General features: G+C 46.7%; 1 protein-coding gene across 4 annotated transcripts in view; it reads right to left on the bottom strand.

The window, feature by feature from the left end:
• Positions 1 to 8,559: 8,559 nt before the first annotated feature.
• TBC1D24 (TBC1 domain family member 24) overlaps positions 8,560 to 14,585 on the bottom strand; it is a 63,814-nt gene continuing 57,788 nt past the window's right edge. For all 4 annotated transcript variants that reach the window (XM_084640911.1, XM_084640910.1, XM_084640908.1 and 1 more), the window contains one exon: positions 8,560 to 13,090. In XM_084640911.1, the coding sequence (XP_084497037.1) occupies positions 12,936 to 13,090 (155 nt within the window). In that variant the 3' untranslated portion in view covers positions 8,560 to 12,935. The remainder of the gene's footprint in view (positions 13,091 to 14,585) is intronic.

Below are 14,585 nucleotides of genomic sequence, written 5' to 3'. Positions count from 1 at the left end.
TCAGCAATCCACCCCTGAGCAAAGTTTTCACCCTTACCTTCATAAATATTGTGCAATATACAACATGCAGCTATGACCACAGAAATATTAGCCTAACTGAGGTCTAACCTGCCATAAAAGCATTGCCAGCATGCCTTTAATCTGCCAAACACACATTTCAGGGTCATCCTGAACCTATTCAGCCTATTGTTGAAGTGCTCCCTACTGCTATCCAGGTTTCCTATGCAAGCCATGGAATTAAGGGGTATGTCAGGTCTCCCAGGATCACTATGTGCATTTCAACATCCCCGACTTTAATCTTCTGGTTTGGAAAGAAAGTCCCTGCTTCCAGCTTTCTGTACAGGCCGGTGTTCCTGAAGATGCCTGCATCATGCATGTTCCTGGACCACCTCGCATTGACATCAGTGAAACGCCTGCAGTGATCCACAATTACCCCCTTCCTATTGATGTATTCCGTTGCAAGGTGGTCCGATGCCAAAATTGCAATGTGTGTGCCATCTACCACCCCTCCACAGTTCGGGAAGCCCATTTCTAAAAAGCCATCCACTATTTCATACACATTTCCCAGAGTCACGGTCCTTCATAGCAGGATGTGATTATTGGTCCTGAACACTTGCATTAAAGCGGCCCCAACAGTTGCCTTCCCGACTTCAAACTGATTCGCTACCAACCAGTAGCAATCTGGAGTTGCCAGCTTCCACACAGTGATTGCCAAGTGCTTCTCCACCAAGAGGGCAGCTCTCATTTTGGTGTCCTTGTGCCGCAGTGCTCGGGCAAGCTCCACAGAGTTTCAGGAAGGTGGCTTTCCTCATTTGAAAGTTCTGTAGCCACTGCTCATCATCCTATACCTGCATGATGATATGATCCCACCGCTCAGTGCTAGTTTCCCAAGCCCAAAAGTGACAGTCCACCATGTGCAGCTGTTCTATGAATCCAAAAAGTAATCTAATGTTGCTGTTAATCATGTCAGACAGCATATCAGGCAACTGTGAATACTGTTGAGTTAGGAATGTCATAATTAACTGCACTGCCATCTGTGATGTGTTAATGAGAGTTAGAACACTGGAGAGCAATGCAGGATCCATCCTTTCACATACAGAAGACAGGGCAAACAGAAAACAAGGACCGTTGAAAATGCAGGAAATTGAAGATGGAAAAACATGGAATGCTGGGATGGAAAGCAATGCATCATGGGACATTGAGCCCAGACCCATGATGTGCTGCAATCCACTCTGCCTTCCCACAAGACCTAGCCACAGAAGGTGGTAAACTGAAGTGTGGGATAGCTTCTCACAGTGCACTGCTCTCACTGTCGATGCTAGTGCCCCAAGTGTGGACACGCTCTGCTGACAGAAGGAGCATAGTATGAACATGCAATACCGATTTACTTATAGTGCTTTTTGATCGTTGACAAAACTTTTACTGACAAAACTCTGTAGTGTAGACAAGGCCTAGGATGCAGGGATGAGACACAATGCTAATGTTGGGAATGGCATTGGAGCTTGGGTGTTAGTGAGAACTCACAGCTCCCCCAATGCCTCTCTCAGTGGGCCAGTATCCACTCCCGCCACTGTTAGTATCTATAATTGTCAGGGTAGCTGCAGCCTGGAAAGCTTTTGTGGGTTCTGTGATATGGGGAATAAGTGATTAATAGACACCCTGTTGTCTGAATCATCTCAGAGTCAGCTGACTGCCATGATTTAAATTGACAGAGGCAATCTTTCTAGCGAAGGAACGAACCACACACTCCTTTACTATGTTTAGTGTGCTGTAGCATTGCTCCTGACAAACACTCTGAAGTTACAGTGGCTCTGCTAAGGAACACAAGGGAGCACACATCAGCTCCAGCTCTTATCCAGCAGGAGGCAGTGTGACGGTTGGTAAGTAGCACTGATTGTGCTACAGTCCACAATTACTCCAGGCTCCTCCCTAGTTGTAATTCTTGGGAATCGGGTAGGACAGCTGGGTCTGGGGCAATTCTGATGCTCAGCTGGCAAGAGCAAATGGGACAAATGCCCAGTTTTGGAAAAAGAGAGAAAAAAAAAAAAAGGACAGGGCTTAAAAAGGGGACTGTCCCAGCCAACACGGAACATATGGTCACCCTACTTTTTAAAGATCTCGTCAATTGGGTCAGATATCATTATTACCTGAATTACAAGCGTGAAGATCTCTTAAAAGAAGCAGGTAATCAAAGAGTCTGACTTTAAAGCACACTATACTCTCTCTTCAGGCAAAGTGTTTGCTACATGGAGTTAACACCCTGAAATGCACGCCCGCAGCAGTGATAAGGAAGTACGGAGTCCCCTGTTCCACTGTCTTCGAATGGCTCCTCCTACTATACATTTTTAGTGTGGGGGAGAGACTGTTTCTCTTTAAATCACATCTGAGGATGAAGCTGGTATAAGGAAGAGCTTTTGTGGGCTCCGTGATATGGGGAATAAGTGATTAATATACTCCCTGTTGTCTGAATCACCTCAGAGTCAGCCGATTGCCATGACTCAAATTGACAGAGGCAATCTTTCAATGAAGGAACAAACCACACTATCCTTTACTATGTGTTGGGTGTGCTGTAACATTGCTCCTGCCTAAAACTCTGAAGTTACGGTGTCTCTGCTGAGGAGTCACACTCATCTGGAATACTGTATCCAGTTTTGGGCCCCACACTACAAGAAGGATGTGGAAAAATTGGAAGAGTCCGGCGGAGGGCAACAAAAATGATTAGGGGGCTGGAGCACATGATTTATGAGCAGAGGTGGAGGGAATTCTGGGGGGGAGGGATAGCTCAGTGGTTTGAGCATTGGCCTGCTAAATCCAGGGTTTTGAGTTCAATCCTTGAGGGGGTCATTTAGGGATCTGGGGCAAAAATTGGGGATAGCTCCTGCTTTGAGCAGGGGGTTGGACTAGATGACCTCCTGCAGTCCCTTCCAACTCTGATATTCTATGATTCTATGAACTGGGATTATTTAGTCAGCAGAAGAGAAGAATGAGGGGGGATTTGATAGCTGCTTTCAAATACCTGAAAGGGGGTTCCAAAGAGGATAGAGCTAGACTGTTCTCAGTGGTACCAGATGATAGAACAAGGAGTAATGGTTTCAAGCTGCAGTGGGGGAGTGTGACAGTGCGAGACTCACCCCTGTGGCGCCTCCTGCTGGTATCTCAGGGCATTAGCTCTTCCAGCCTCCAGAGCGCCCTCTCGTGGCTGGTGTCTCGCTGCTGCTGGCCCCCATGTCCCTCCTGGACCCCAATGCCCTTTTCCCTGGGATGCTGCCCCCTTGCAGTGCCCCCACAGCCTCTGGGTCTCCCCCTCCCAGGGGAACTCCCAACCCCCTATTCCCACCTCGCCTCAGTCTTTGGGCAACTACCAGTCACCATCTAGCCCCCGTTCACTGGGGCAGACTGCAGTATATAAGCCACTCATCACCAGCAAGGGGGGTTTGGACCTGCTGCGTCTGCCTACCCGTGGACTGCGTCCTGCAACCCCAATACCCCTTTTGGCCTTCCACTAGGCCTGCAGCCTGGGGGGTTTCCAGGCTGGAGCTCCCCAGCTCCTCTGGCCTTCCCCCAGCCCTGCTCTACCTTAGGTACCCAGGTACGCTCCCCACCAGCCAGGCCTTTCTCCCTCTAAAGGCAGAGAGAGAGAGAGAGAGAGACTCTGCTCCTGGCCCACTGCCCTCTTATAAGGGCCAGCTGAGCGCTGATTGGGGCATGGCCACAGCTGAGGCTGCTTCCCCCACATCAGCCTGGGAGCTGCTTGCCCCCAGCCACAGCCCTCTCCTGGGCTGTTTTAAGCCCCTCAGGGCAGGAGCAGGGTGACCACCCCGCTACAGGGAGGTTGAGGTTGGATATTAGGAAAAACTTTTTCACTAGGAGGGTGGTGAAGCACTGGAATGGGTTACCTAGGGAGGTGGTGGAATTTACTTCGTCAGAGGTTTTTAAGATCAGGCTTGACAAAGCCCTGGCTGGGATGATTTAGTTGGGGATTCGTCCTGCTTTGAGCAGGGGGTTGGACTAGATGACCTCCTGAGGTCCCGTCCAACCCTAATATTCTATATTGTATAACTTCCCAACTGTGTAAATTTCAGTGACCATGACAAGATCACCCAGGCAGGTGCTGAGTAAATAGCTCCGCCTACTCCTGCCAATGGATCTCAAAACCTGACCTGAGACATGCCAGCGATTTTTGTCCTGGGGTCTCCCTTCAGCAGAGTCTGACAAACATGTCCATTTTGCAGTATGGGTGAGCCATGCTGAAGTTAAACTCATTCCACTTGTGATCTAAACAGGATTCCAATGCAGATGTCCAGCAAGTTCAGTTCATTACCACACTGCATAGCCAGACCTCAGGTGAGTATAAGTAGAGATTTACAAGCCTGCATCTCACAGTGGTGGAATGAGACATGTTTGATGCATTTTGTATGCTGTAGCAACTAGTTCCAGGGAGAAGGGGTTAACACATGAGAGGACAAGGACAGGTCTTTGCTACAGAGGCCATTGTGCAGCAGCCGTGAGAGGCTGACCTACAGGAGAAATGCACTGTACCTGAGCAGCAGCCAGCAGGGAAGCACTGCCATCAGCTCCTTCTGCCAAGTTGATCAAAATGACACTGGTACTGGCTGGACGAGAGCAGACCCAGCTCTGAAGGTTTGGAGTTTGATTTGTTTATGGTGTGGAGGGCCCAAGTACACATAGGAAGGAAGAACACCGTGATCCCAGGCACACTGGGCTGCTGTCTGGCTTCATGAAGTCAGCTTCACCACCCCACCCCACTCACGTGGGAGAGCAAGTCAGCGACAGTTGGAATTACCCTCTTGTTCTCTAGCAGGGAGGAGAGGGAGGAGTGGCGGGTGCTGTTAAGCTTGAGAGGATGATTCAGATAGAGAAAATGAGCAGGAAAAGCCAAGAAGAAGAGAGCAGCAGTGCCATGAACTGCACCTAGCACCACTAGTGTTTACACTTACAAGGACCAGGTACTGGAATAATAAGGAAGCCCCTGTGGCTAAGCCTTGTTTAGATTGTAATAGCACTACAGTTCCACCAGCACACATCAGGTGCTAGCCTGCGTCACGGACCTGCTCTGGCCGAGTTCAGGTGACATGGCACACCTGCTGCCTTGGCTAGGCTACGGCTCCCACACTGGGTTAGCCATGATGGGACTTACCCAGGAAAAGGACTAGTGTACAGACAGCGTTGGAGCCTTGTCTACATTAGCAGAACTAACCTGAGCAATGGGCACTGAGCAGTTTGGTCCTGGGTTACATTTGCAATTAGTGTTCAGAGCTGGTTCAAATTTCTCCTACCGAGGACATCAGTTGTCAGCAACCAGTAATTCTGCACATGAAGCCAAGGTCCTAGAGTCCTGGTTGGCACCGCTGTGAGGAAGTGCAGACTAACGCACCCAGTTCAGCCCTCTGCATGGTTTGAAAACTTGCTAAGAGCCAGCTGCAGGGGGAAGAAACAAGCAAAGAACTGTCAACAGCCACCCACCTGCTAGCTCACCTACAAAAGATACGGAGAGGGAGTGAGCTCTGGAATGGGACTAAAACCCCAGCTGGGATGTGTACAAAGGCAAACAGCTTTTCTGCCGCCCTTTAGAAGAGCCTACCATAACCCTTGATTTGCCAGTGGGAAGATTAGTTTTTGTTAGCTGATATTATGAAATGGTGCCAGAATCAATGTCCTACCGCTGTGTGTGACAGAGCTCGCAGCTTCCCAGGACAGTGGGTGTGGGGTGGACGAAGATGGGTACAACTAGCATGAAATCTGCATATGCCCTTCTAAAAGCTATCCTGTTACTGCACATCCAACCTAACACAGAGGACCTCTGGTCTCTTCAGGAGAACTCGTTCATCTCCATTATACTCAGTTACATGTTAGCATTCCTTGGAGACATCACACTTGCCTTCCACAGCACAGGGCTTCTTCCATGAACCCCTACAGGCACAGGCAAGTACAGATCCATCATAGGAGAGCGAACTTCCAATTTCTGACACTACCAGTCAAGCATGCAACCTCCTCCCAGCTCCCAAACAGTACAGCTTTAACTCTTACAGCTACTTGCACATAAAGCTCTGTAGCACTCACAGTTGCTCCAAAGCCCAAGATTAGACTTTCTGGGCAAGTTGACCCCAGGTCACTGATCTGTAAAAGCCCCAGCCCTAAAGGACTTTAGGTTTGGGACATTTCCTGCTACCCAGCACTAGCTTCTTGTGATACCAGAATGACACTTTACCTCCTTAGCTAACCTCAGAGAAACCCCTATTCCTACTGAGACCTCATTAGCCACTGATACATTTACAGTAGCATTACTGTTTACTAAATAGGGCTTTTTGGCTAGTAGAAGCAGTTTTTCTTTTAGCTGGTATCTGTCACAGGTAACATGCTCATCTAATTTGAGATCAGCTGAAGAGTAGCCTCTAGTGGCCAGACCCTACCTTTACAGTAAACATTCTCCACAGCATTCTTACTCATCGCTGAACAGAGATAGGCAGGAGCAGAGCGCTACAGAGACGCTTGTTTCAGTGATCCCTTACAGTCAGACAGTCCCACTCCTGCTCTTCACAATACATTTAAAGTGCAGCTTTACTCTAAGAAATGACTGTGTAAAAATGGCACTCTAAGGCTCCATGCTGTCTCTAATCGCTATATAAAATGCACTGTGAGCACTGTTTTTTTCTAACTGCCAGCTCCAGAGACTCACCCTTAGTTCAGAGTTTCAAGTGAGCTTTCTCTGTCTCATGCATCAGCACCAGTGACTGGAGGTTCTGCAAGCCAAATTATGTCATAAGTGACACCGGTGCAACAACACTAGCCAGTGATTCCAGTTGCACCTGTGCAAACAGACTGAAGACTAACAAAGCTCTAGATGGCACTGATTGAGAACAATCTGAAGACAATGGGGCTGCCCAGGTGTTGTGTAGAACATCACTTAGTGGTGATGACACGAGATACTCAGAGGGCAGCTGGACTCAAACCTCATCCAGGAAATGTAACTGAACTGGCAACTGGTGCTGAACACTGTTTAACCACAAGTGCAGCCAAGGATAAACCACCTGGAAAGAGGGAGAGGAAGGATGGTCTTGTGATTAACACGCCTGACTGGGACTTGGGAGATCTGGGCTCAATTCTCTGCTCTGCCACAGACTCCCTATGTGACTTGGCCAAGTCACTTAATCTCTGTCCCTCAGTTTCCAATCTGTTAAATGGAGACACCAACTCTTCCTTGTAGCTTTTGAAGGTGGTTATGTCTCATGATGCAGAGCAAGTGCCTACTACAAAATCTGGCTTTAAAACGAGAAATCTGTACCAGACAGCTTTGCTGAAAGGGTAAAGCCAACAGCTTGTATGTTTAAATTTTATTTTAATACTTCAACCCAAATTCTGTGCAGTCACATAAACATTCAACACTGACATGAATGGAGGGCATAGTTACATGACCTGGAAAGTCACAATTAGACAGCATTGCAATCACCTGGAGAAAAATGTCACTCAGGATATAATTTGCATTCATATCACCTACAAACAGACTGGTACAAAATTCATCTCAAACCAAGAGTTGGCTAAGAAGACAGAGCTGTTATCACACAGTGATGAGACTGTATCTGAGCCCTCTATGCATTTTGTGCCTGGGGCGGGATTCCAGATGTGGATTGCAGCAGCTAACTTTTCCCTCTGCCCCAGCTTCAGGTGAGGTCTTGGTCCCTGCCCATTTGTGATATCAGAGCATAGCTCTGATGACACAAAGGCAGTGTAAACTCCGATTCCCCAGGATTTAAAATCAAAACCAGAAAGAGGTGAATCAGTAGGTACTGTTTTCAAACATACCAATGCTGGGATTAGCAGCTGATTTGATATGCAAGAAAATTATTTTTTGGGGGCTAAAAGATACTTCTGCTGATATAAGTTTAACCCTTTCAGTAACATTCAGTCTATATTCTCCACAGAAGAGAATGTAACCCTCAAGGAGGCTCCTTGTCTGTCACCTCTCTGGTGAGGGACAGAAGATGGAAGGTGACTATCACAAAAAGTGCATGATTATCAGAGAGCAATTAGCTTTCCAGAGACACAGCCACCCTGGGTAGCGTAACTGTTGGTTTCTGTGCTGTAAGTAGGTCAGAGGCTATTTACAGTGAGTTCAGCCCATTTTCAGATGCCTAGGGGAGGTGGGTGGTTGTTCTAGTCTTCTCTGGCCTTCCCCATCCCCAGAAAGCATCTGTCTAATAGAAAGTTACAACTCAGAAATGGGTTCCCAGGAAGCTAGAGATGCTCTTAAAGAGCAGCGGCTACATCTCAACAGCCAGAACCGTAGCTCCACACTAACAGCATAAATCGAAGGGCACTGATAACACACAATACCACCACCAAAGGGACATGTCGTCAAAGGCTGTTCAGAGTTACAGTAAAGTAACTCATCATACTACACCCTTCCCAGCTGGAGCCCTGATCTCTGAGAAGCCACCCACTCTAGCAGTCTTCTCAAAAACTGGTCTATGTACCCAACCCCAAGAGTTCTGCATGTAACATACACAACACCGCTCACTGATTTACATGAACCTGGATGGATTTCTCTTTAACATCAATTTTTAATCACAGACAGAAGATGCATCTTTGCCACTGGAGAGGAAGGGACAGGTCCTCAGCTCATAGCACCACAGCTCTGAGCTGCCTTAGGCTCACAAAGAAATATTATACACAAACATTTACATATAAAAGGAGCATTAGTTTTTTATGGAATAACTACAAAAGGAGAATACGAAAGACAGCTTTGTATAATACAATTCCTCTTGCATGTTTGTTGTGGCTTCTTGGTCAGGTTGGGTTATCCCGGTGCCGGACCTGCGTACACTAAATTGGTCTTCTGGGATTTTATTTCTCAAGTACTCACCCTAATGAGATCTTTTAGCACCACATCCTGGTTTAAAAAACTGCTTCTGCAATACATTCCTCCTAAGAGTCCTATGAACACAGATGGCAGTCAGTAAAGGTGTCACTAGTTTCCCCACCCACCTGGGCAAGGGGAGAAGTTACTTCTAGCACAGCTTCACTGACTCGTCATCCATTGCTTCCAGAAGTGGGGTTCAGGCAGTGGAACTCTTTTGCACACGGATCATCCTGTAACATCAATTCCCCTTCCCTGCAACTTCCCCTCCCCCAATTACCCTGGTGAGGTAGTGTTTGTTCCAAGTCATAAGAGTATCCTCCCCTTCTCTCAAATTGCAAGGCTTATACCTAGACATGGACTGCCTCATGAGAAGCTACTCACCAGACTCCCATTACCCAATGTGGTGAGCTCCTTTAAGAAGGAAGTGAAGACTCTGCTATGGTCACCTGCAGAAACAGGATAACAGGCCATCTGCATAGGGTTGTGTGAAGTGTGATCCCCAGCCCAGGCAGACATTTGCGCTTGCTCAGCTCCAGTGCATGTGCTAAAAATAGCAGTGTGAACACTGTGGGAGAGGTGACGGCTCGGGGTAGCCACTCAAATCCAAGCCTGCCCGAGCCCACAGGTCTGAACGTGGGGTAGATAGCCTGACCTGCAGCCACAACATCCACACTGTTATTATCAGTGCACTCGATTGAGCTGAGCTACCCCAAGCCTGTCTACTTGTGCTGGAAATCACCTCCCAGCTGCAGCGTAGAAATACCCTCGGGACTTCTTTGTGGGCCCTCCATGGTGGAAGCATTAGAGGCATCTGCTACTTGTACACAACGCAATCCTGGCAAAGGTCAAAACTGAGTTTTCATTGCTGCTAAGAGGCAGATGCCCAAATGCCAGTGACTTTCAGGAGGATTTGGGTGCCTACCTCCCCGAGGGTTCTTTGAAAAACCAGCCTAGTATTCTAAAGCTGAGTTTGCTGTTGTCTTCTATTCAAGCAGTTTTCTGGGGTTACATTTCCACCCTAGCAGTCTCGGGGGAGGATTCTGTAGATGCTATTTGAGGAGTGGGGCAGGAGTGGGAGAGGTTGGGGAAGGCAAGAAAACCAGAATGTCTCTGGATGTGTTTTGCAGACAGACTTAAGAATTGCTTGAATGTGAAAGTCTCCCATTCTTGCCAACCCAGAGCTCAAGGGAAAAGTGATATTTTAATTACATGAAAATTACGGCTAAGAACAAACTGTACACAAGCTGGAAGAATGAGGCAGAGGGGAGAACATATTTGAGAGCCCCCCCTCCCCCCAAGGTACTCAGTGCATTTTCTGAATGAATCCTTTGCCCAAGGAAGTTGATAAGATGCCATTAAGCACCAAAAGGGGATGGGAAGTGGGAGGGGGCACAGTCCAGGCTCTTTGGGGAGGCACAGCCTTTCACACCCGGCCCTCCACACAGTTTTGGAACCCTGATGTGGACATCAGGCCAAAAATATTGCCCACCCCTGATCTAGGGCCAGAACCCTGCCTGGAATGGGGAATTAGCTCCTCAGACCAGTTATGTTATAAGCCATCTGGGATGGAAACTCCTGCTGACTGATCTTAAGGGGGCACTGAAATGAACTATTTTTTACTAGCTGAGCCAGTTGCTAATACTGACATTTAAGCACCTGAATGGTGCAACTATGGGGGTGAACATGCGCCCTAAGGCTAGTGCACACTATCACTTGGAAGATAAAAGGGTCTTAGTTCAGTCAATTCAAATCTGGAAACTGATCTTTTAAGCAGAGGCAAACTTCATTCACCTCCCATGTGCTTCTGCCATGTGCTGAACACAATATTGCGAAGTCCACAGCATGTCAGACGGTATGGGCTGTCAGTCAATGGCATCTATACTCACAGGCTCAGGGAGGCCTTTTCAAGGTGAGCAGCAAAAACAAGCTGGAACCAAAGCTGCTTAAGATTCTAACAGAATATTTGTTCAGATTTAACACTGACAAATGCATATTTTTCAGCCAGAATATAAGAGTCTGCTCCTGCAGCCATTACTCAGTAAGGTCAGGGCCCAGGATTCTGGGTTAGCCACACGACAGCTGCCCTCTCCAAACACATTTGACGCACTGCAAGGATACACAGGGCAAGGACAATGCTTCCTTGTTCCGTTATGAGTGCTTGTGGCATTACTAGCTCTTGCAGGAGTAAGTGATGTTGCTCTGCACCAACAAGAGAAAGATTCTGATTACAAACAGACTGTTTGATGTTCATCTATCATTTTAAAAGGGTGCGTCCACAATCCGTTACTGACCTGGGTTCTTATGGAAGGGCTTCCAACAATGGCATCACAAGAAGCTGGTCATCTTCCAGGCTAACCTTTGCCAGTGGGTTCTTGAGAGGCAGTGCCCTGCCAAAGTCACACAACTGTCTGCCAGTCCCTTTAGATGTGGCCCGGGCAAGTAAGTCTTAGCCAGCCTCATCTGAGCCAGTGGATTCTGAGGAGATCTTGGCCAGCCTAGTTAAGAGTTGGGCCACTGATTTTTCACTGCATATTTTGATCTCCCTTTATAAAAGAAATGCACCTTAAAAAAAGGTAATATTCAAGATTCTCTATTTTAATGCAATTGGTGTCACTATATACCTGGTGAGGAAACAGTGCTCTCTCTTCCCTCCATCTGGCTGCAGAACTCCCCCTCACTAGTGATCACTCTGCTGAAGTACTCGGAGGAATCTCGCTAACACGTGCTCACACTGATCCTCCGTTGAGATGCACAGACTAAGCCAGGAAAGGACAAGTCTCAAAACTGGACTGCTAACTTTGTGTGTCAAGCAATGGGAAATCATTTCCAGTCACGAAGCGTGTCTGCGGAGAAATGCTGCCAGAACTGTCAGGCAAGAAGAAAGGACTGTTTAACCTGTCCAACTTATACCATGAGGCATTACTGGCAAAGCATGGCTGCATTTTACACTGAGAGAGCACTAGTCTCTCCAGTCAATAGGCAGATTCAAGTGCTATAGAAACAGCAACCCCTAGAGCCTGTCTGGGGAACTAGTACATTCCCAGACACAAGACTGAATTGATAGATGAGATCATTTTCTATCCCTGTAAGTACTCTCCCCTCCGCCCACCCTTATCTGCTTCTCTTTGGAGAAGGCATTGTGTTTCTGCATCCAATTGCTAATTTTCTGCCTGGCCTGTTATCACTACTGGTGCAAAATCTCATGTCAGCTACCAGGATCCATGAAGAAGGGGAAGAGTTTGTGCCCTGCATATAGCCTGCTGGCTTTTAGCTGCCTGAGTCGTGAGTCATAATATTACAATTGGAAGTCATGATTCTGATATGTAATAGGAATGTAAACAGAAAGTCAGCCTTTGAGGAAGTGCTTTCCCAGACTGGATGCTTCCTACAGAGGGGCAGACTTTGTAAGCAGATTAAGAACACTAGCTTTCAGATGTGGGGAAAGACAACTATTAGTCTTTGTTCCTTTCAGAAGCTTTGCTGACTTGCTCAGGAAAGGGTGCTGAAAATGGATACATGGATCTGCCTGATGGGTGGACCCATATGCAAAGTCTACTCATAGAAAGCCATTGATTTCATAAACCAATATTCTGTGTCAAATATTTTATAAACCAATATTCTTCCCCTGCAAGTGGCAAACTGATGTCATTGGCACAAGCCAGGCATTGTACAAGCCACACACAGCTCTGCCAATATACCTGCATCCTGATGAGCAACACACTGCTGTTCCAGTCCTGGCCTCAGAGACTGATTGCATATGGATACACATCCACTCAGGACTAGAATGAGATACCCACATTTCCACTTGTTACTTAAATCAGGATTTGAACCCAGTTTGCCAGAGGTAAAAGGAATTAACCAGATGCACCACCTAGCCCTTTACATGTTACATATAAGGAGAAACAGTAAACAACTAAGCCCTGCATTTAGCATGTTCCTTAATAGCTAAGCTAGGAGCCTAGTGGAATTTTTGTGCTAGCTTGGCTTTTGCATTAGTATTTGTCTTGAGAATTTTGAGATGTTTGACAGGCTCATTGTTTTGATGATGGTTATCGCCTCAGGCATTCATGGTGTCCTTGAAGCCCCATACCTCCATGGCAGAGATCTGGAAGCTTTCAGAGCACAGTGGCTGATTATTGAAAGTATTGCAGTGGCTGGTTCTCCCATGGTTCAGGTCTGCATCAAGATAGAGGGCCTGGCCATCACCACCTCCTACAAAGAAAGGAAGAACAAAAATGTTACATTGCTTTTGTGTTTCTCAGGATGATGTGAAACTTACAGCTACACAGAGAAGGGGTCTGATGGCCTTTACCTCCAGGGACAGCTGGAATATAGGAAGACCCACCACGATGTTCAGCTGCTGTCTTTTAGAATGAAGGACACTTGTTTCTATGCATGGATTCTAATGAAGCTAGCAGAACTGCAAGTGACCATTTTGGCAAATTCATGGAAGACAACCCAGGCAGAAAGAAAAGGAGTACTTGTGGCACCTACTCCTGTTCTTTTTGTGGATACAAACTAGCATGACTGCTACTCTGAACCCAGGCAGACTGACTCCACACCTGCTTGACTTCATTGATTTTTTTATTTTCATGTTTTTAAAAAAGAAGGCTCCAGTAAGTTACTAACTGGTTATCTGAACTTGAATTAAACAGAACAAGTGACAAATCAAGATAGAATCCCTCGGACAACTTAATGAGCAATATCAAACTGGGGAGCGGGACAAAGCAGGGTACTAAAAGGGACTGGTACAATCTTCTAGATCATTGTAAAAAGATATCCCAAAGTTTACTGCATGTTGATCAGATCTGTGAGAGACCAGACTGACAGAATATTGCACAGATCTTAGAGGGACAAAAAATTCAGTTAAATTAATTTAGATCAATGAAAAACATACTTGTTGGGATGGAGATAACAAAGACTCCCAGTCAAAACAAAATGAAGGGTGTTGTCTGAAGAGCAGTTACACAAGAAAGGCAGTTAGATAAGGCATAACACACTTGAGGGGTCACTCCAGTGGAAATCCTGTTCTGTGTCAGAGACCGGACTAGACAGTAATTCCCACATACAAATCTGATGCACTAAGATGGATGTAACTAGTACCGCCTCCCTTAATAACAGAACTTTGTGATGAGCCACGATACACCATCACTGGTCTCCAGTTGTCATGTGCTCTCTAGCTTTCAACTCAGCTCATGTTGTATTGTGAGCTGGTTGAGTTTGGAGCAGCCCACCCCACAGTGGACTATAATGCACATTACTAAATAGGAATCAGTAGGCACTAGATATTAAAGCTGAAGTCTTGATCTGGTAACCATCAGACTAGATGCTCTCAAAGCAGGTCTCTTTCAACCCTGTTATCAGACTTTAGTAGATGCACTTTAAAACTGTGGCTGTCAGAAAAACTGTTCGGGGGAAAACTTCTCAGTACATAACTGTTGCCTGCATTTCCAATCATAACTGACTACTTTATTAGCCAATAGGCTTTTGCCACAGTTAGCAGCACTGTAGACGCACTCCAGTTGCAGCAGAGCAAGCTGCTGTATTCTAGTTCACCTCGTGCTTCAACACCAGTTCATTGCCAGCTAAGTCCATATTCCAGAATTATTTGCAATCACGTGTGCAGCAGACCATAGGTGGAGCTGTGCCTGCAGCATCTAGTCCTTACAATGTTTTCTCTTTACAAGTGCGATATCCAAGTTTTGAT

Source organism: Lepidochelys olivacea, assembly GCF_965140295.1.
Source record: "Lepidochelys olivacea isolate rLepOli2 genome assembly, chromosome: 10".
Lineage (NCBI taxonomy): Eukaryota > Metazoa > Chordata > Testudines > Cheloniidae > Lepidochelys > Lepidochelys olivacea.
This window is presented reverse-complemented; position numbering and strand designations above follow the sequence as displayed.